General features: G+C 44.2%; 1 protein-coding gene across 4 annotated transcripts in view; it reads left to right on the forward strand.

Annotated features, from left to right (window-relative positions):
• The window catches only part of HOMER2 (homer scaffold protein 2), a 96,752-nt gene that overhangs the window by 59,915 nt on the left and 13,613 nt on the right, over window positions 1-23,224 (forward strand). For 3 of the 4 annotated variants that reach the window (XM_057544192.1, XM_057544191.1, XM_057544193.1), the window contains exons 3-5: window positions 3,218-3,349; window positions 18,398-18,490; window positions 22,906-23,012. In XM_057544192.1, coding sequence (XP_057400175.1) covers window positions 3,218-3,349; window positions 18,398-18,490; window positions 22,906-23,012 — 332 coding nt within the window. The remainder of the gene's footprint in view (window positions 1-3,217; window positions 3,350-18,397; window positions 18,491-22,905; window positions 23,013-23,224) is intronic. The other variant, XM_057544194.1, reaches the window with a different exon arrangement.

The following is a 23,224-nucleotide window of genomic DNA, read 5'->3' on the forward strand; positions in this document are numbered from 1 at the left end:
CATTCTTCTCCCTCTTCTCTCCTTAAAACAATACGCAAACCAGTTTCGATGAACATTTATATCCTATAAGGGGTGGGGGTGTGCTTTTGGGAGAACAAAGAAATTAATGTAAATAAGATTTCTGACTTACTGTTTAAATAAAAATTTATATAAATGTTTAAAAAAAAAAGAATATAAACCATGTTGGACACGCTCAAAAGATCTAGCACACATGTAATGGGAATCCCAAAAGGAGAGGAGGGAGAATGGAGCAGAAGTAATATTCATAGAGAGAATGGTTGAGAATTTTCCAAAAACTGATGAATTTTCCAAAATTGATGAGTCTACAGATTTAAGAAATTGAATGGGACTTCCCTCATGGCACAGTGGTTAAGAATCCGCCTGCCAGGACTTCCCTGGTGGCACTGTGGTTAACAGCCCGCCTGCCAATGCAAGGGACACAGGTTCGAACCCTGGTCCTGGAAGATCCCACATGCTGCAGAGCGACTAAGCCCATGCGCCACGACTGCTGAGCCTGCGCTCTAGAGCCCACGAGCCACAACTACTGAAGCCCACGCGCCTAGAGCCCATGCTCTGCAACAAGAGAAGCCACCACAATGAGAAGCCCATGCACTGCAACGAAGAGTAGCCCCCGCTCACTGCAACTGGAGAAAGCCTGCACGCAACAATGAAGACCCAACACAGCCATAGATAGATAGATAGATAGATAGAATCTGCCTGCCAATGCAGGGGACATGGGTTAGATCCCTAGTCCGGGAAGATCCCACATGCCGCGGAGCAACTAAGCCTGTGTGCCACAACTACTGAGCCTGCTCTCTAGAGCCCGCGAACCACAACTACTGAAGCCCGCAGGCCACAACTACTGAAGCCCAAGTGCCTGGAGCCCGTGCTCCGCAACAAAGAGAAGCCACCGCAGTGAGAAACCTGCACGCCGCAGCAAAGAGTAGCCCCCGCTTGCCGTAACCAGAGAAAAGCCCGCAAGCAGCAATGAAGACCCAACACAGCCTAAATAAGTAAGTAAGTAAGTAAGTAAGTTGAATGAACCCCCAAGAAGCATAAATATAGATTTAGTTAATCATTGCCTTATGTAAGCAATACATACATTATATTCTTTTTAACCAGTTACTAGTTTTATGACCTTGAACAAGTCATTGGAGCTTGTTGAGCATCAGTTTCCCCATCTGTAAAAATGGGGATCAGATGAAAGACTGAAAAACTACCTTAGGAACTGTTAAGTTCTAAAGCCATCTAAAGATGACCAGTGGGCATTACCATTCTTATTCCAGCTTGACTGACAGTGGGACAGCCTGTTTGGGACAGGCTTCAGAGGTGTGTCAGCCTCTGTCCTCTGCCTTTCAAGGGGGCTTCAGGGAGAGGGTGTGGAAGTTGACCTAGGGGCAGAGCTCTGTTGTGAGGAGCAGAAAGATTTAGAATGGGTGTGGTCATTGCTTTGCCCTCCCAGGATTCTGGTAAATTGAGAGGTGATCAGGGTTGGCTTCCTGGGATCACATGATCCACTCTGATCCAGCTCCCAACCACATGCCTTCCCTTGGCCTGCCTTGGTTCCACTCCATCGGTCCTGCCTGGGGCTGAGCCAGAACCCAGCCAGCCTTCGAGGTCCCAGATGCCTTACTTTGTACTTGCCTCTGGTTTAGATCTGCATTTTCCACACCTCCCTCCCCTGCCCCCATTTCTTGATAGTGTCTGGTGACAGCAGGTAGAGCTCTTTACTAACTGTTGCATTCAGTTATCTGAAAAACATGTGATAAAGTGTCTTAGCTCACACAGTCTTGGGAATTAAAGGAACTAGCACAGGAAGGAAAGGCAACCTGGAGTGCGGTGAAGGCATCAGTACTTCATAGCTGGGGCAAGAACAGGAGCCGTCATGTATAACATGAGAAGCACGTCATACAGAAGTTCAGAATACAGGACTTTGAGTCAGACAATCTGTGTTTTACCTCTAGGCTTTGCTACTTGCCAACTCAGTTTCTCCTGTGAAATGAAGGTGGTAGTCATACCTCATAGGCTTGTTGTAAGGCTTAAGAGCTGATATAAGTAGTTTTTTAGTCTTCAGTAATTTAGTATTTAGTATTCAGGCCGCCAAGGATTTCTGCCGAGTGAGCCTGTTATTGATACTTTATAACACTGATCAATTGTTTAGTGATTACTTACATGTCTCTACCCTCTTCCTGACTACCTGCAACTTGAAGACCAGGAATCTTGACTCCTTCCTCTTTGTGTCTTTGGTTAGCAGAATACCAGGCATATAGTGAATGTTCAGTGAATGTTTGTTGAATGAATGAATGTACTGTGTGCTGGATATCATCCTTTCACCTCCACATTCATCCTCTACTCTTCTTCACCCTGCTCTGGTCCTTGACGGGCTGACCCACAGATGACATCAGTGGTGTTGTGGGGCCTCTGGCTTCTGGTTGGGTTTGGCCAGTGGTGGGAAATCAGAACGGCAGAGGCGAAGGCATTTGTCCCACTGGCTCCCCCTCTTGTGAGGTCACCATGTGCTGCTGTGTCCCTCAACAGAAGGTCTCCTGTCTCGTTAAGGCAGCCTGTGCTCCATGACTCTCTCCTTCCACGTCCCATAGCCTCTTCACCCCCTCTTCCTTTAAAGCCAAGGAGAGGTGGCAGCAGCTAGCACCAGGTCCCTGCACTGTCCATACACCCAGCTCACACTTGTCTAATCAGTCTGTAAATTAACCCTCCACAAATTATCCCAATTAGAGTGTACCTTTCCTTTCCCGTGGGGAAGCAGCAAGCCCCCATTGCTCATGGAAATTTTAAATGGTTTGATCTGGACCCCAGGGCTCCAGGCACTTAAAAAGGTAGGCAGCGTGGTTCTTCAGAGGATGTGTGACATGGCTGGCCGTTAAGGGCAATCGGATGTGCGACAGCTTTGGGGAAATAAGTAGCAGTTTTGGAAACGGTTCTCTACTTAGGAGAGACTTTCTCCCACTGATAACTTGTGAGATCTTATTTTAGGCTGACTGTCTGTTTTTAAGTCTCTGAAATTGCCTGTTGTCACGGTTGTGTGTATATGACTCAGCGTGGGATGTGCCAAGAGAGGAAGGACTCAGGACCAGACATAGCAGTGGGGATGCAGGCTTTACCTACTAGCTTTGCCAACAGAGGATTTTTTTTAAGGAGTGACTTCGGTGTCTAATTCAGTGTTTAAATGTCGACTCTTTGGGCTGTTTCGCTGCAGGTGATCATAAACAGCACAATCACACCCAATATGACTTTCACCAAAACATCGCAGAAATTTGGGCAGTGGGCCGACAGCAGAGCCAACACGGTGTTTGGTTTGGGGTTTTCCTCGGAGCAGCAGCTGACGAAGGTAACGTGGTCCCTCCCGCAGCGCCCTGGGTGCCATGTCCAACGCTCTTCTCATTCAGTAGGTCATTGCCTGCTGAGGGATCCAGTGCTGCTGCTACTGGGTGAGCAGTTTCCTCTCTGGCCTTCAGTTTTCTCCCCTCTGGCGCTGCAGGGCTGCCAAACCAGAGGACCTTTTAGAAACACCAGTTTCCTTGAAAATGGAGATGTTGTTTAGAGAAGGAAAACATCTCTAACAATGCTGCTTCACAGCCTGAGGTGTAGCCTCAGGACGCAGCTTTGCCAGTCGTTCCTTCCCCAGGTGTCCGCCCCGCCCCTGCACCCAGGGTGTGTCTGACAGCCATCAGTGTCCCTGACTCTGGTTGGAACCCTCAGAGAGGGGGAGTAAGGTGACGCTCAGGAAGAGTTTTAAAAGGTTTCTGCTCCCAATTTCCAACATGCATGTGGGTGGGGGCATGGGGGGGTTCCCCGAAGCACCAAGCACTTCTCAGACCCCAGATGGGTGTCCTGTGATGCAACTTGATTCTGACACTGCCTACATGGAGGAAGCATCCAATCCCACAGGTGAAGGGCTCAGTCCTGCAAGATCCCCCCAACTTCAGGCTTCAGTTGTAAGCCCAGGGTGTCACCTGTACTTCTGACTAACCGGCTATAGATCAGAGGTTCCAATGACCCCCTCCTAAGGTTCAATTAATTTGCTAGAGCTGCTTATAGAACTCAGAGAAACATTTTACTTACTAGGTTACCAGTTTGTTATAAAGGGGTATAACTCAGGAACAGCTGGATGGAAGAGACATAGGGCAAGGTATGGGGAAAGGACGGAGCTTCCACGCCCCTTCTGAGGTCTGCCACTCTCCCCAAATCTCTACATGTTCACCCACCTGGAAGCTCTCCAAACCCATCCTTTTAGGGTTTTATGGAGGCTTTATTAATTAGGCATGATTGATACCATCACTGACCACTGGTGATTGATTCAGCCTCCAGCCCTCTCCCCTCCCCAGAGGGACTGAAAGTTTCACCCCTCTATTCATGATTGGTTACCCTGGCAACCAGCCCCCATCCTTAGGTCCTTTGCAAAAGTCACCTCATTGACATAAACCCAGTTTTGACGGAAAGGGGCTTGTTATGAATAATAAGATACCCATTTCACCTTTACGGCTCTGAACTCAGAACTAAGGACAAGAGACCAAATATTGTGACAAAAGATGCTTCCATTGCTCTTAGTGCTCAGGAACTGTGAGCCAGGAACCGTGGAGGAAGACAAGGTATATATTTCTTATATGTCATAGGATCATAAGTTCTTAACTTGGAGTCCCCACAACCCTTAAAATGTCACACAGTGTTTTGTGTGTGTGTTGCTTTTTTTCTAGGGAGAGCGTTCATAGCTTTGCTTTGATTTCCAAGGGGTCTGGGACACATTCTGTGGATAGTTAAAAAGGTGTTGAGGAGCAGAGCATGACTGACCACAGACTTGGAGAAGCCCAAGGACTGAGGAAACAAACTGACCACCTCTGAGAGGCCTCACCTAGCCGATTGAAGGGGCCAGAAGCTTGTTTTAGGAGAATAGGCTTCCTTTTAGGATGGTGGAGAGTCCTGTGTAGGTATTGAAAATGTACTGGTTAAAAGCAAGACTGACTAGGGACTTGCCTGGCGGTCCAGTGGTTAGGGCTCCGTGCTTCCACTGCAGGGGACCCGGGTTCAATCCCTGGTCGGGGAACTAAGATCCCTCGTGTCTCGACGCAGCCAAAAAAACAAAACAAAAACAAAAACAAAAAGCAAGACTGCCTAGTTTATGTGACACAAGAACTTATTGGAAGACTATCAGAGTATCTCAAGGAATCCAAGAGAGAGTTGAAAATCCAGGAAGGGCTGGAGCCAGGCTGGCTCTGGGAATCTTGGCTAAAGGAGTTCTAGACCATTGCCTTGACCATCCCACTGACTGCTGGGCAGGTGTTTATTGAGCTCCTGCTGTGCCGACACCGTGCTGGGCACCAAGGATGCAGAGCTGTGGTCCCGTCCCCAGAGGGCCTTACAGAATTCCAGACGCCTGGGGAAATGACAGAGCTGCTTAGTACAGACTTGGTTGCTTGGGTTCCCTGTGTATACTAAAGACTATTTTCACAGGGGGATTAAGATGAATCAGGAAGCCACCCTGGCAGGAACTTGCTAAATGCACCTTTCATTTGTCCAGTGTGTGTGCATGTGTGTGTGTACACCACATACACACACGTGCACATTTCTAAGGAGGCTTCCAGCCCACAGACCCAGCCACAAACAAGCCCCCTAAGGAAGGGTACCCCACAGTCTGTCCTCCTCTGCATCCCCACCTATGAGGATGCTGTTCCCTAGAAGCCCAAGAAACCCAAAATGGCCTGGTGGCATGCCACACATCCTCTTATGCCACCCACTTGTACAAGCATTCTTTCCTGGGTACTAAAATCTCCAGATCGCCCGGGCTCAGCAGCATGGGGCAGGAAGCAGAAATCTTAAGGGTAGCTCGTGGGGTATAAACATGGGAGATGTCATCTCCCTGATCCCTCAGTCCCTGGACTGCGGCTCTGAGGAGAAGCATCACGTCCCACAGCTCTGCAAGATGTGGTGTTCTAGCAGGCAGCACAGCAGAGTTCTGGAAGGCCTGCTGCTTCTGCTGATAAGGTTTGTGGGAGGATCAAGAATCCTGTGGCGAGTAGACCTTGCTTCATTTCATTTGCAGAGAAGTTGGTTGGTTGGTTGGTTGGAGGTGGTGCTGTGTGGTACAGAAGGCATTAAGTAAGTCTGCCTGCGGGTCGGGGGGCCGGGAGGCATGACAGTTCATGGTAAATGTCTGTCCTGGTGAGGGTAAATTACTGTGTGCTCTGGAGGAAGGGCCCAGCGTAATCAGCTTTCCACCAGGGAGCTGGCTGGTCACTTAGAAGTGTGATGCAGAATCAGGGCCTCAGGGTGGGTCACTGCTGTTGGCAGTTGATACTCAACGGGGCCAGAAGTCAGGGTGGCCACACCACCTGAAGTCAGGAGTGGGTATTGTCAAGGCCACACCACATTCTCTCCCCAGCACCAAGGCCAGTGTGTCCATAAGCCTTTTGAGCAAGTGCCAGGCTGCCTGGGGAAGAGGATGACTGGGTAGCCATAGAGCAGCCTTCCTGCCCCTAGTTCTAAGGATTCTTTTTGCTGGAGGGTGGAGGCTTCAGAAGAGCGTTGTCTTGGTCTGTTCAAGCTATTATAACAAAATACCTTAGACTAGGTATTTAAGCAACAGCCTCTCACAGTTCTTTTTTTTTTATAATTAATTTTTGTTGGAGTATAGTTGCTTTACAATGTTGTGTTAGTTTCTGCTGTACAGCAAAGTGAATCAGCTCTACGTATATGTATATCCCCTCTTTTTTGGATTTCCTTCCCATTTAGGTCACCACAGAGCATTGAGTAGAGTTCCCTGTGCTATACAATAGGTCCTCATTAGTCATCTATTTTATACATAGTATCAATAGTGTATATATGTCAATCCCAATCTCTCAGTTCCTCCCACCCCCCCCTTTCCCCCTCGGTATCCATACATTTGTTCTCTACGTCTGTGCCTCGGTTTCTGCTTTGCATAAAAATGGTATAAGATCATCTATACCATTTTTCTAGATTCCACATATATGCGTTAATATATATTTGTCTTTCTCTTTCTTACTTCACTCTGTATGACAGTCTCTAGGTCCATCCACGTATCTACAAATGACCCAGTTTCATTCCTTTTTATGGCTGAGTAATGTTGCGTTGTATATATGTACCACATCTTCTTTATCCATTCCTCTGTTGATGGACATTTAGGTTGCTTCCATGTCCTGGCTATTGTAAATAGTGCTGCAGTGAACATTAGGGTGCATGTGTCTTTTTGAATTATGGTTTTCTCAGGGTATATGCCCAGTAATGGGATTGCCGGGTCATATGGTAGTTCTATTTTTAGTGTTTTTTTTTTTTTTAAAGCCATGATGCCTTTTTTTTTTTTTTTTTTTATGGCTGTGTTAGGTCTTCGTTTCTGTGCGAGGGCTCTCTCTAGTTGCGGCAAGTGGGGGCCACTCTTCATCACGGTGCGCGGGCCTCTCACTATCGCGGCCCCTCTTGTTGCGGAGCACAGGCTCCAGACGCGCAGGCTCAGTAATTGTGGCTCACGGGCCCAGCCACTCCGCGGCATGTGGGATCCTCCCAGACCAGGGCTCAAACCCGTGTCCCCTGCATTGGCAGGCAGATTCTCAACCACTGCGCCACCAGGGAAGCCCTATTTTTAGTTTTTTAAGGAACCTCCATACTGTTCTCCATAGTGGCTGTATCAATTTACATTCCCACCAACAGTGCAAGAGGGTTCCCTTTTCTCCATACCCTTTCCAGCATTTATTGTTTGTAGATTTTCTGATGATACCCATTCTGACCGGTGTGAGATGATATCCCATTGTAGTTTTGATTTGCATTTCTCTAATAATTAGTGATGTTGAGCATCTTTTCATGTGCCTCTTGGCCATCTGTATGTCTTCTTTGGAGAAATATCTATTTACGTCTTCTGCCCTTTTTTTTTTTTTTCTTTTTTGATATTGAGCTGCATGAGCTGTTTGTTTATCTTGGAGATTAATCCTTTGTCAGTTGCTTCGTTTGCAAATATTTTCTCACATTCTGAGGGTGGTCTTTTTGTCTTGTTTATGGACTCCTTTGCTGTGGACAGCCTCTCATAGTTCTGGAGGCTGGAGTCTGAGATCAGGGAGCCAGCATGGTCAGGTCAGGTGAAGGCCCTCTTCCAGGTTGCAAACTGTCAGCTTTTCATTGTGTTCTCACTTGATGAAAAGAGGGCAAGAATGCTCTCTGCGGTTTTTTTAATAAGGGCATTATTCCCATCCATGAGGGCTCCATCCTTATGACCCAGTCACCTCCCAAAGGCTCCACCTCCTAGTCCATTGCACTGAGGGTTAGGATTGCCACATATGAATTTGAGGGAGACACAGACTTTCAGTCCATTGCAAGCATTCATGGGGAACGTGAATATCTCCAGGCTCTGGTTCGATTTGGGCCCATTGTTGTAGCCATTTCCCAGATCTCTTTGTCACTACCCCTCCAACTTGGTTTCTTCCCAATCCCTCCCATGCAGCTAGGCCCTTAACCACTTCCCCAGGGTTCAGTGTAGACTCCAACTCCAGGTCACCTCTCCTGTGCACACCGGACAATGAGATGTTCCACGTCGTGCCACAGGGAGGATTTCCCTTTTCCATCATCCTCTGGACAACGGGAGGAGCACAAGCAAAATCCTGACACTGTGTGTGGGAAGCTGCAAACAGTTCACAGGGTGCCCAGGTTTTGGGGGTGGGTAAGGCTGATAGAGGCCAGCTGTTGGAAGGTCTTCTGTGTCATGCCAGAGTTTCTGGACTATATCCCATGGCCTGTGAAAGATTTTAAGCCAAGAAAGAAAATGATCAGATTTGCATTTTAGGTGGATTTTTTTCTGGCATCAAGACAGATTAGCTTGTGTTAGTCCAGATCAGAGATGATGAGGGCTTGTGTAAGAGTTGGAGAGATTTAAGAAATACTGAGGAGCTAAACTGGTGGAACTCGGTGAGTCGATGTGGGAGGCAAAGACTGGGGTGGTGATGGATGGCTGATGTGATGCCATTGTCTGAAATGAGGAAGAGGAATAGGTGCTGTGAGGATCAGAGTGAATTTCTACAAAGTGGAAGCAAGTATGATGGTGATTTGTTGAAAGAATAATTAACCAGAACCTCTGTCTGAAGTGGCTCTCGGGAATTGCATGCCTTTTCCCTCTGAAGAAGTGCCTGGTGGGGAGAAGAGGGGTGGTGGGAGCAATGCCTCCCCTGCCAAGTGTCTCATATCCAGACTGATAGGCCTGGAAGCCTCAGACTGCTGGGCAGGGTCAAATGGGGGGCCTCTGTCAGCGACCGGGTCCTGGCTGGGCCCACCTTGGCTCTACTGCCCCTGATCTCACCCAGGGCTGGAGTTCTTCACGGAAGCCCAGGATGGTTTGAGGGTTACTCTCAAGTGCCTGGAACAATTTCTTCAGTCTTTGGAGGACTCAAAGTAGATAGGAAGGATAAAGGGGTAGCGTATCAATGAAAAGAATTGAAAGGAGGGAGAACTCAGAACAAAAATGAGAACAAGTTGCTAAAGTTCCATTCTTTGTGCCCCTGAGAACTGAAGAGACCCTGGGCTACGCCTGCTTCCAGGTGTGACCACTTCTAATTTTTCCCAGATGGAAGAAAATGTCCTATCATTAAAGGGGAGTGCCCTGTCTTCCCGAGTTACCCGGTCTCCTCCAGCGGCATTGGAGTCCTGCTTTGTGACTGTGACCTGCCATTGTCACAAAGCCGTATCAAAGAAGCCCTCAGATGTCTCCTTTGTTCAGAATGTTTCAAATCAACTTCTCCCCTCCCCTTTGAAGGGAACGATTAACCACACACTGATAAATTACCATGACGTGAGGCTGGCAGTCTCTACAAGTGGCAGTTAGTTAGCACAGAGGAACTTGGGCCTAACTGGTTCCCGAGGTGTGTTGCTGAGAGGACAGCTGTGGCTGAATATTCTCGACTTCACAGAGCAGCCGCCCACAGACCTGAAAGGGGAATTGGTAATCAAACACTATAACTAGGCGAGAAAAAGGGACACCAGTGTGGATGTTTTCATTTAAGAACACTTTATACACACTTCTCTTTTTACCCCCCCAGGAGGAAAATAGGTAGATACCTTTGTCTTTACTGCTCCCTTTATAAGGACCACTTCACACCAAAATCCAGAAAGTATTACAGGGACACTTTCTGCTCTTTATATAGGCTTTCCAAAATAACAGGAGCTGCATTTTCCCAGAGGTAAGCTGGGACTCTGTCCACCCGCTGGAGAGGGCATAACGCCTCAGCCTACTGAAGAATGTTGAAAAGCGACTTACGTGTTCTGACAAAAGGAAGGGCTTCTGAAGAGATCAAAGGAAGGAGAACCAAGTGTAAGAATGAACCAGTTGTTAAAGTTTAGATGGTTTCTGGCATATGACCCTGAGATGTTTGTCTCCATCTCATTCATTGCAGGCAGAAGGAAGCACATTCTGCCACGAAGGGGAGTGATCCAGGGTGGAGTTGCTAGTGCTCTGTGATTGATCCATCTAAACCCTGACCCATACGTGGCATTTGCTTTTGACCCTTTTCAGTTATGTCATTTCAAGTTCAAATTTGTGTTCTTATGCTCACTTCATTAACTCAGTGTAGTTGTGAGAGCATTGCCCTATCTCCTACCTTTGTGATTTAAAAGGCTAATTTTTCTTTCAGTGGGGGATATTGATCATTCTTTTGAAATGTTTTAGTTAGAATGTTTTTGGCTGCAAGTAACAAAGAGGGCTTATGCTTTTCATACAAAAGAGAAGTCCTTTGGTGAAAAGAGAAGGCAGGCAGTTGCCAGCATTAGTACAGTGGCTCCATGATATTGGGTGTAGGGCTCTGTGTGTTTGGTTTCTTTGACTGTCCTTTTCCTCATGATGATAAAATGGCTTCTTAAGCTCTATCCATCACATCTGCATTCGTGGCAGGAGGGTGGTACCACAACCATCCCTGTAAACTCCCTTGGCAGATTTCTTTTTGGGATACTGTTATCAGTCTTGGGTCCCTAGGCCACCCTCCCACACCCACCTTCAGGAAAAAAAAAAAAAAAAGAGGCAGACAAATGTCTTACCATGATCAGCTTAAATCAGTTCTCATTCTCTACCACCTGGGAAATGTCCTGCTCTAGACAAATTGAGATTCTGTTAAGCTAAGGGAAAAGAAGACATGGATTTATTTATTCATTTTTTTTTAAATTTATGGCTGTGTTGGGTCTTCGTTTCTGTGCGAGGGCTTTCTCTAGTTGTGGCAAGTGGGGGCCACTCTTCATCACGGTGCGCGGGCCTCTCACTATCGCGGCCTCTCTTGTTGTGGAGCACAGGCTCCAGACGCGCAGGCTCAGTAATTGTGACTTACGGGCCTAGTTGCTCCGTGGCATGTGGGATCTTCCCAGACCAGGGCTCAAACCCGTGTCCCCTGCATTGGCAGGCAGATTCTCAACCACTGCGCCACCAGGGAAGCCCAAGAAATGGATTTTGAATAAGCAAATAGGTAGCGTCTGCCCTAGGGTCTTCAAAGACCAAGGCCAAAAAATGTCACAAATGAAATAAAACAATAGTCTTTCATTTTCTGTCATAATATGATGATGATGATGATTTTGATTACAAAATTATTACCACACATTTAAAAACTATAGAAAATGATCCTAATAAGTAAAGACATGAGAATTTGGCATATATTAAGAAACATTTGTGGTTTGACATGTCCTTTGATCCATGAGTTTTATTTGTAGGAATCTATTCTAAGGAAATAATTGTAACTGTGTCCAGAGAATTAGCTACAAGAATTTTCCTTGCAGCATCATTTATAATAGCAAAAACAAAAAGACAAAAACACCAGCCTAAATGTCCAGCCATAGGAAATTAGTTAACTAAACTCCAGTATATCCTTCAGGGTGATATTGTGCAGCAATTCAGGTAATGTAATAGAAGATCATATAAGTGCATGGAAATATTGTCATATTGTTAATATCAAAAGTAGCTATAAAAGCAGATGTACAGTATTCTATTTTTTAACGGCTATGTGTAGTGGATGCATGTATACAGATAGGAAAAAATCAAAAGTTTATGTGGTTAGTGCTTATCTCTGGATGATGGGACTATAGGTTTTAAAAAGATATTTTTTCCTAAATTATACTTACTAAATGTACAAGCATGTGTGCTTTTTTTATAATAAGGGGGGAAATATGAGAAAGCTTAAGACTTGGAGAGAGGGGCTTTTTCACCAAAGGACGGTCATCTGGCACCTCGCTCAGTGAGGACTGCTTTCATTCCAACAGTTGGAGGCTGTGAGTGGAAACCTCCCATCCTTCTCCCAGGGCTCCCTGGATTGCTTCCAGTTTTTCATGATTGTAGATAATGCTAGGATTAACATCTTTATATTGAAGGCCTTATTTTTTTCATGTTCCCAATTATTTTTGAAGAATAGTTTCCCAAAAGTGATCTCACTAGGTCAGTGGGTAGGAACATTTTTTTCTCACTTACGATACATATTTCCAAATTGCTTCTCAGTGGGGCTGTACCAGTCACAATGCTGCCAGGAATACCTTTGCCAGCACAGGATATTATAATTGTTTTTAGCGTTTGCTAATTCAGCAGGCAAAGAATGGTGCCTCATTATTTTGCTTTGCATTTCCAGCAAGGCTGAACGATCTTCTCTATAAATTGTTTACTTGTTATGTGTTTTATTCCTGAATTTTGCCATTTATCTATTGGGGTTTTCATATTTTCCTTTTCAATTTGTACAAACTCTTTCTATACTAAAGATAATGGCCCTTTTTCTGTTGTACTGGCCTAGCTATAGATATTTCCCCCAGGCTGTTGTTTCCCTTCTGATTTAGTTTTTTTTTTTTCTTTTTATATTCAAAAGCTTTGAATTGTTAGGCAGTCAAGTCTGTCACTTTTGTGATTTTCTTTTGTTTCTTACAAGTTTAGAAAATTACCCTCTCACCCCTCAAGCAGAAGTCTGATGAATGTTCAACTCTGCTTGCATCCAGATTTAAAAAAAAATACTTACCCCTTTAACCCATCATTGATTTATCATGCTACTGGTTTGCATAAGGATTTAAATTCATTTCCCCTCAGTTTACCAAAATTATCTCAATCATATTTTTGAATAATTTTCTCCATTAATTTATGATTCCTCCTTTGTCATAGCTAATTTTTATATAAATGGTAGGGCCTATTCCCATAATGCCACCTCTTTTTAAATGATTATTTATTTACCTAAAATGTATCTGATAGGGCTTATCCTACTTCATTACATTTTAAGCTTATTTTCTGATAAAAATTCTTTTGATTCTCACCCATTTGAATATAAAACGAAATCCTCTACAGACTCAGAATTCCTTTGAGCACAGGAACCAAGTCTTTCTTGGGTATTTCAGTGTACCCAGCACAGTCCCTAGCGCATAGAGATAACTAGTTAATATTTTTGAATGCATGAATTCACCCTTTTGCGGCATTCTTTTACCAAAGTTCGTGGTTTAAGTCCAATCAAGGCCAGAGAAGCTGTGCTTCTCTCTGTTGAACCCCTATTCTACACCCAGCAAAACCCCATCTCTCATCCTCCAGTGATTCATGGAGGTTGTATTAGTATCCACATTTCATAGATGAAGAAACCAAGGTGCAGAGCAGTTCATTTGCCTGCATTTGAAAGGCTGATAAGTGTCAGAGTTGGGCATCTTAGCTAAGGTAGCAGTTAAGCAGGTAAATCATAGGACCCCGGAGTGTCCAGCACTGGCTTCACATGGCCTGTGTTCAGTCCCAGTGTGACTTTGGCCAGTTTCGAAACCCATCTGTGCCCCATTTGTATACTGACAGTAGTAAGAGGACCTCAGGGTAGCTGTGAGTGCATAGTAAGACTGTACATTCTAACCGAGTGTCTTATCTCATCCCTAGGAGTCGAGAATACATGTCCTTTTTTCCCCTTTTTTGAGATGTTCTAGGCTGTAACTGTTCACAGGCGTGCCTTGGAGATATTGTGAATTTGGCTCCAGACCACCGCAATAAAGCAAATCTTGCAATAAAGCAAGTCACACAAGTTTTTTGGCTTCGCAGTGCGTGTAAAAGTTATGTTTACACTATACTGTAGTCCATTAAGTGTGCACTAGCATTATGTCTAAAATAACAATGTACATACCTAAATTAAAAAAATACGTTGTGGCTAATAATTGCTAACCATTATCTGAGCCTTCACTGAATTTTAGTAACAGCAAAGATCACTGATGGCAGATCACCATAAAAGTTTGAAACACTGTGAGAATTAGTGACACAGAGACACGAAGTGAGCAAATACTGTTGGAAAAATGGTGCCGATAGACTTGCTTGATGCAGGGTTGCCACCAGCCTTCAATTTGTAAAAAACACGGTTATCTGTGAAATGCGATAAAGTGAGGTCTGCCTGTGTAGTGGCACTGTCACCTTGAGGTCCTATAAGGATGTGTGTTTTGACGTATGTGTGACAGTTGTTCCTTGCCTCCGTTTTGTAACTGAGAAAGAGAACAGCTAAATAGTGAAGCTGAGGAGAGCTGTAAAATCAGAACTTGTCGCCTGGGCCCCTCATTCTGTATCTGCTGTTCTAATTCTCAGGCCTTGTCTTTGCCTTAAAGGTTCCCATGGCCTGTTTTGGAGTTAAAGCTTTTAGCATTTTCTTTTAAAGAGGAAGTGAGTACAATTCTATTTTAAGGTAAGGGCATCTCTTTGCAAATGGAAAATCCAGTCAATAAATGTTTAGCAACTGCTGTGGGCAAGACTCTTGGCATTCTTATAAGCACACGAAAGTAACTGGATGTGTGGATGATTGTGTGGAAATCAGATCTGAGCTCAAGTTCAGGTTTATTATTTACTAGCCATGTGACCATGGGCAAATTTTAACCTCTCTAAGACTCTATTTTCTTTTCAGGAAACTATACATAAGAATTCCCATCCTAGGGACTTCCCTGATGGCACAGTGGTTAAGACTCCGCACTCCCAATGCAGTGTTCGATCCCTGGTCAGGGAACTAGATCCCACATGCGTGCCGCAACTAAGAGTGAGCATGCCACAACTAAGGAGCCTGCCTGCAGCAACTAAGGAGCCCGCTTGCCACAACTGAGACCCGGCACAACCAAATAAATAAGTAAAATAAATATTAAGGAAAAAAAAAGAATTCCTGTCCTACAGAGGATGGAGAGGAGCAAACAAGAGAACGTGTGTTAAGAAGCCATTAAACTCCTTACCTTGTAGATGTGCCTATGCTGAGGGTCTAGGGGTAGAGGGTACTAAGTAGGCCCACCCAAGACAAAACTGTGGGACACCTGGAGGGGCCACCATGATGGGTGTCAGGGGACAAAGAGAGAAGGGCCCATTGGAACTGAAGCGTTTGTGCTCTGGGCTGAGTCTCCAGGAGTTGAGCTGAGGGTCATCCCAGATGTTCAGGGTCAGGTAGGAGGAGACAGACAGAATGGAGGCCCCCAAGCTCCATCCAGAGGCAACTTGTTCTATCAAAGCCCAGCAGGGCTTTATTTACTGACTTGTTTGCCACTATCTCCTGCTACCCAAGTCTCGCCCTCTATCTGATACTTCCACAGTGTTCACACCCCAGCACCTAACTTAGGGCATGGCCCAGCTCACGGTGAAAATTTTTGTTTGCTGAAGGTGTGAGTCGTGCTCAGACCATGTTTGTTGACTGAATAAGCATGACCCTGGCTGATGCCATGTCCAATCTAGTTTACAAGCAACTTCGAATAAGACCCTGAGAGAAAGAGACCCTGACAGGCACAAGGACGGTCTGTAAAGAACAGTGCTTTTGGTTTGGGAGCCTGGTGAATTGAGATGCTTGTGGGAGACAGCCAGCCCCACCTTCCTAAGCACAGCATGGGGAGACTCCATTAGCAGGTGTGTCTACTGAGAACCACATGCATTACCGTTTTCTTCAAATCACGTTTGACTTTTAGTTGATAGTAGGGCACAAAAACATTTAAGATCATACCTTTTAAAAGTTGCGTCTTTTAATGTCTTAATAAGATTGAAAGGCCTTTATGGTGCCTGCACAAAATCTCTTCCGCGATAATGTTCATATTCCAAGTGATGCTCTATCTAGTTCCTAGGTTGATCCAATCAATTAAGCTTAGGAAGCAGAAAGATGGGGCAGAATACTCCCAGACACTTACCACAGTACCTTCCTAGATCCTTAGGTTCGGCCTGTACTTTGACATGATTTTTTTTTTCAAGTGGGCAGAGGTGTGCAAATCTGTAACCCAGAGCTCATTCATTCACTGAACAAACTTATTTGTGCCTGCTCTCTGCCAGGTGTCAGGGGAGGGTGCAAAGAGGAAAAGCGTGGACCCTGCCGTCAAGGAGTTCATGACATGATGTTTTTACTTACGGGGCCCCTAAAAGGAAGGCGGGTGCTTTGTCCATCCTTGCTAGACCTCATGTCTTTTAAGCAACAGGTAATGTGATTTTTCTCTGACAGCTCTGGGTTGGTTAAGTGAAGCCCTGTAGCTGTGGCTTTATTTACAGGCCTGTGGGAGCAACACAGACCAGCGTTGCCACGCTGACCTTCTCTGCCTCCACTGGGTGCTTGGTTGACCAACGGCTATCACCCGGCAAGGTTTCCCAAAGCAGACAGCTGTTGTTGGCTTTGTGAAGCACTCAGAGGGCGGCCTGTGCTCCGAAATAGAGTTCTCAGCAAAAGCCACAGAATTGTTGGTGGCCTTGCCACTTGGCCAGCTGTTTTTCGTTTCTCAGCAACATTTGGCTCTCTCTTGCTGTGTGATGTCAGCATTAGCTATCACAGGATGTTCTCTGTTCAAACAATGTATTGGCTGATTGAAATCAGTTGCCTTGTCAGTGACTATAAAGCAGTGATTGATATGATTGCCCTGGGATTTTAAGAATTTTTTTCTTTTAAGAAAATATTAGGGGCTTCCCTGGTGGCTCAGTGGTTGAGAATCTGCCTGCCAATGCAGGGGACACGGGTTCGAGCCCTGGTCTGGGAAGATCCCACAGGCCGTGAAGCAATTAGGCCCGTGAGCCACAACTACTGAGCCTGCGCGTCTGGAGCCTGTGCTCCGCAACAAGAGAGGCTGCGATAGTGAGAGGCCCGCGCACCGCGATGAAGAGTGGCCCCCGCTTTCCGCAACTAGAGAAAGCCCTCGCAGAGAAACGAAGACCCAACACAGCCAAAAATAAATAAATAAATAAATTTAAAACAAACAAACAAAGAAAGTATTAAAACATTTTTGAAAGCAGAGAGCATAGTATAATGGACAGCCATATGCGCATCACGTAGATTTAACAGTGAACACTGTGCCACATTGCTTCATCTGTTTTTATTGTTGCTGAAGTATGCTAAAGTAAATTACAGACATTGAGACATTTCATGCCTACATACTTCAGTGTTGATCTCTAAAGAATCACATTTCCCAACAACCACAACATCATCAGCACTTCTAACAAAATTAATAATAACTCCTGGACTTCCCTGGTGGCGCAGTGGTTAAGAATCCACCTGCCAATGTGGGGGACACGGGTTCGAGTCCTGGTCTGGGAAGATCCCACATTCCGTGGAGCAACAAAGCCCGTGCGCCACAACTACTGAGCCTGAGCGCTGTAACTACTGAAGCTTGCATGCTCTAGGGCCCGCAAGCCACAACTACTGAGCCCATGCGCCACAACTACTGAAGCCCATGCGCCTAGAGCCCGTGCTCCACAACAAGAGAAGCCACCGCAATGAGAAGATGGCGCACCGCAATGAAGAGTAGCCCCCGCTTGCCGCAGCTAGAGAAAGCCCGTGCGCAGCAACGAAAACCCAAAGCAGCCATAAATAAATAAATAAATAAATAAAAAGGTTTATTTATTTACTTAAAAAAAAAAAAGTAACTCCTTGGTGTCATCTTATCCAGTCCATGCTCACATTTCCCTCCTTCCCTCCAGAAGTCTTCTACTTGGTCTGTTCAAAAGAGGACTCAGTCCTAGGCTACACGTTGCATTTTGCTATTTTATATCTTAGGCTTTTAAAATCTAGGACTGTTCCTTCTCAACTTTTTGGATGTTTTTGTTTTTCATGACATTGACTTGTAAGAGTTCTTGGATCTTTCAATAGAGATTATGAAGTTTTTCATAGATTCCTTTTGCGCTATAGCTAAATTTCTTTTGTTGCATTTGTATTAGGTGCTGTTAGCCAGAGGTATGTGTTTTTAATATTTCGCCACCAAATCTAGCTTCAGTATCTTAGAAATTCATTCAGATCTGACCTTGGCCAATAGTGGGTTTTTTTGGAAAAAGCATTCATTATATTCATTTCTTTTTAATCTCAAATAAAATCTTTCTTATGGATTTATACAGAGTTTATTGGCTTAAAATGAATGCAAAATAATAAAGGTAGGTTCTGAATATCAGCCATGTGTAAGGTTAAGGAAAGCCCTAATAATTCTTCACGTTCAGTTTGCAGAGAAATTCCAGGAGGTGAAAGAAGCTGCCAGACTAGCCAGAGACAAATCCCAGGAGAAAATCGAGACCTCGAGCAATCATTCCCAAGTAAGTAATTTGTCCGTAAAATGAATGAGTGTGATCGGTGATTGAGACTCTTTGTTCCTTGTCACTTTTGACAAGAAATAGGAAATTTATGCAGTAGGGCATTTTGAAAACTGTTTCAACTATTAGCCTGCTCACAGTGAGATGAATGTGACATGTAAGAGACTCTTGAATTTTTCAGGATGTGGTGATATATTTTGGATGGAAAACGTTTGATGAGATTAGAGTTAATGCATGTCCCTGGTCTGGGATGTCCTCTGGTCACGGTTCAAAAACCAATGCCAAGGTGAAGTGTTTTCTTTCTGTGTTGGGAGGTGAGGTCTGCATGAAGGATGCTCATGGACAAATGCAGGTGCCTGTGCCCATGACAGAGAAAACTTGATCGATGCCAGAGAGTCCTCGTCTGTCTCCCTATTATAACAAAGTCAGGTGGGAGGTGGTATTCCAACAGCTCTGGTTTAGCCAACGTAAATGTGGCTTTGCCAGGAACTGAGTTATCTGTCTACTTAAAAGTGTGATAATTGACTAAAAGGGACCTATTTTAACCTGAAATAAAAATGCCTGCCTTCCTGACGTCTAGATTGGGGTGTGTAGTGGTAGGTGGAAACCTTGACCTAGTGACAGAGTTATGTGTGGAGAGACAGGGCAAGGGAGACCTGACGAGACATAGGGGCTGAGGTCTGGGATTAGGGATAAGCATGATGTAAATGCAAGGCAGCCAGGGGTCTGCCTGCCTGGGGGTGAGGTGCACAGTGGGAGGAACAGAGATGCACTTGGAGGTACTGTGGAGGACCTGGAATTCTTCATTAGTGGATCATTCTTAATTATTTATTGTTGGATAGTGGGAAGGCATTGGAGATGTTTTATGGCTACTGATCAGGAATTGACATGAGGGTTGCACGCAGGTGGTGAGGAAGTCAGGGAGGAGCTGAGGGCAGGAAGATCGGAGAGGAGGCTGTGGGGTGGAGAATGGCCAGGCCAGGACAGCCATGGATGGATGTTGGGGAAGCTTGTGGAAAGAGAACAGGAGGCATGGGCATCCTGAGCGGTCAAGATTAACACCCTAGACTTGGCCGTCAGCAATAGCTGAAGCTGAATCCTATAAAAGATGCCCCTATGGATTTATGGAAATGAATGTGTATTAGACTTCAAGTGGACAGGAACTTTCCTGAATCTTTGTAAATAATCTTTAATAACATCTAAATGATACTGTTAATTTAGTATACTAATTATTGTACTGAGTGATAGCTGAGGATCTGTAAAATTGGGCACTTGAAATGGTCCATAATCTAAGGACTTTCTCTGTGTTTTTTTTTTTTGTTCGAATGCTAAGATTATTATACAATAAGAGTTACCAAAGATATTTTGTTAATGTTGTGGTGTGTTTCTTCGTAATATAGCGTTCCAGTATATTTTTGTGTTATTCTTTTTAATCTTTTTTTAAAAAACTTATTTGTTATGATCCTTTCCTTGTGTTTTCAAATATCCCTTTTCAAAACTATTTTAATGGCTAGATAGTATTCCAGTGTTTGTTTGTATCACAACTTATTCCATTAACCTCCTATAATTTGGGACATCTATGTTGTTTCTAATTTTTCATTAATATAAATAACACCGTGCTAAGCATTCTTGCACACCTTTTGTGCATTTGATGGTTTCTGCAGGATAAATTCTTGAAGTGGAAGTATTGGGTTAAGGGTAGGACTTTTTTTTTTTTTTCTGGTCAACCATTTTTTTTTTTGGATTTTATTTTATTTATTTTTTATACAGCAGGTTCTTATTAGTTATCCATTCTATACATATTAGTGTATACATGTCAATCCCAATCTCCCAATTCATCCCACCACACCACCCCCACCACTTTCCCCTCTTAGTGTCCATGTGTTTGTTCTCCACATCTGTGTCTCTATTTCTGCCCTGCAAACTGGTTCATCTGTACCATTGTTCTAGGTTCCATATATATGCGTTAATATACGATATTTGTTTTTCTCTTTCTCACTTACTTCACTCTGTATGACAGTCTCTAGATCCATCCACGTCTCTACAAATGACCCAATTTCGTTCCTTTTTATGGCTGAGTAATATTCCATAGTATATATGTACCACATCTTCTTTATCCATTCGTCTGTCAATGGGCATTTAGGTTGCTTCCATGACCTGGCTACTGTAAATAGTGCTGCAGTGAACACTGGGTTGCATGTGTCTTTTTGAATTATCATTTTCTCTGGGTTTATGCCCAGTAGTGGGATTGGTGAGTCATATAGTAATTCTATTTTTAGTTTTTTAAGGAACCTCCATACTGTTCTCCATAGTGGCTGTATCAATTTACATTCCCACCAACAGTGCAAGAGGGTTCCCTTTTCTCCACACCCTCTCCGGCATTTGTTGTTTGTAGCTTTTCTGATGATGCCTATTCTAACTGGTGTGAGGTGATACCTCATTGTAATTTTGATTTGCATTTCTCTAATAATTAGTGATGTTGAGCAGCTTTACATGTGCTTCTTGGCCATCTGTATGTCTTCTTTGGAGAAATGTCTATTTAGGTCTTCTGCCCATTTTTGGATTGGGTTGTTTGTTTTTTTGATATTGAGCTGCATGAGCTGCTTGTAAATTTTGGAGATTAATCCTTTGTCAGTTGCTTCACTTGCAAATATTTTCTCCCATTCTGAGGGTTGTCTTCTCGTCTTGTTTATGGTGTCCTTTGCTGTGCAAAAACGTTTAAGTTTCATTAGGTCCCATTTGTTTATTTTTGTTTTTATTTCCATTTCTCTAGGAGGTGGGTCAAAAAGGATCTTGCTGTGATTTATATCACGGAGTGTTCTTCCTATGTTTTCCTCTAAGAGTATTATAGTGTCTGGTCTTACAGTTAGGTCTTTAATCCATTTGGAGTTTATTTTTGTGTATGGTGTTAGGGAGTGTTCTAATTTCATTCTTTTACATGTGGCTGTCCAGTTTTCCCAGCAAGGGGTAGGACATTTTGAGAGCTTTTGACACACACTGCAAACATCCCTACAGAAACGTACAATTGAGACTCCCACCAGCAGTGAATGAGAGCGTTTTTCCCTCCCGTTCCCTCCCCAGCAAAGCTTTGTTGATTTGACAGAAGAAAAATGTATTTTATTGGCTTTTTTCATTTTGTATTTCTTTACTAGTGAGATTAAATTTTTTTGTTTATTAATTCTATGTACTTCTTCTTCTGTAAATGTCAATTGCATATCTTTTCCGCTTTTTTGTGTTCATTTCCAAGAACTTTATTTGTAACATGGCTAGTTTTGAATATATACAAAACTAGACAGAACTGGGTAAATGAACCCCCATGGACCCATAGGTCAGCTTTAACAATTAGGACTTTATGACCAACGGTTTCATCTACACCCCCCTCTCCCTCCGTCTTTATTTTAAAGCCAGTCCCAGACATCATTTCATCCATAAATATTTCAGAGCGTCGCTCTGAAAGTTGAGGACTCTAAGAGTTTTTTAGTATAGGAAAGGTATTAGCATTTTTGTTTTTAGTATGCGTTGCAAATATTTCCCCCACATTGTTGCTTACATTCTGATATAGTTTATGGCACTTTTTTGCGATGTAGAAATTTAGTCATACGTCATTCCCTTCATGTCTTTCCTTTGCCTTTATTCTTCTTGGAGGCTAAATAAAATCTTTCTAAGATCTTATCCAAGACCAGATGAGGTTTCACCTCCATGTAGTATGGCTTATTACAGAAAACATTTCAGAATATTCATAACATTGCTAAATAGTCGCAGACACCCATATCTGATTCCTGGGTTTTTTTTTTTTTCAAATGAGTGTGTTCATCTCTCTGTAGCCCCGGGATTTTTAAGTCATCTCGTCTTCTTATACTTTTTCTCTTAACTCATTCACTGTTTCTTATTATAAAACCCTCCTCCCCCCTTTCTTTTTCTTTTTTTTTTTCTTTTGGCCATGCCCTGCAGCATGTGGGATCTTAGTTCCCCAACAAGGGATTGAACCCGCGCCCCCTGCATTGGAAGCACGGCGTCTTAACCACTGGACCGCCAAGGAAGTCCCTAAAACCCTTCCCCTCTTTTAATCTGTGGCTTCTGTCCTGTGTTATTTAAGGAGATCAGGTATCCAGGCTTGTTAGGTTTACCTGTAAAGTTTGAGTGAAAAGGTTCTGCATAACAGCCCTGTATGCTGTCCTGTGGGTAAAATGCACAGGCTGTCTGGACTCCAAGTGGAGTCTCCACAATAGTCTTGTTATTAGTCTGTGGACTTGTCAGTCTTTGCTGCATTCTGGTTGGATGTGTTGGTTCTCCCACACTCATAACCACACAGTTCCTCATTATGCCTGATTTGCTTCCGCTGTGAGGACAAGCGACAAGGTGTGCAGGTGATTCAGTCTGGCCAGGAATCTGGGTGTGAAACCCCATCTTCCACTCAGGCATCCAGCACCAACGGAACGGACGATGAAAAGGCGTCTTGTGCGGGTCCTGCCAACACACACCTCAAGTCTGAGAACGACAAGCTGAAGATCGCGCTGACACAGAGGTGAGCATATTCAAATCGAGGTGCTGTTGCCTCCCAGGTCAGCACTTCCCTGCAGCCTTTCCTACTGGGCAGGGTTTCAGGAAGTTGGGAAAGGAGACTGGGTCCTGCTCAGAGCGTCCGGTCTTGACTCCTGGCCAGAGGAAGACCAGCTGCCTTCATGGTTGTTCTCTGTGCACATCAGCATCTATGTGTGTGTGTGAGAAAAAGAGAGG

Source organism: Balaenoptera acutorostrata, chromosome 3 (assembly GCF_949987535.1).
Source record: "Balaenoptera acutorostrata chromosome 3, mBalAcu1.1, whole genome shotgun sequence".
NCBI lineage: Eukaryota > Metazoa > Chordata > Mammalia > Artiodactyla > Balaenopteridae > Balaenoptera > Balaenoptera acutorostrata.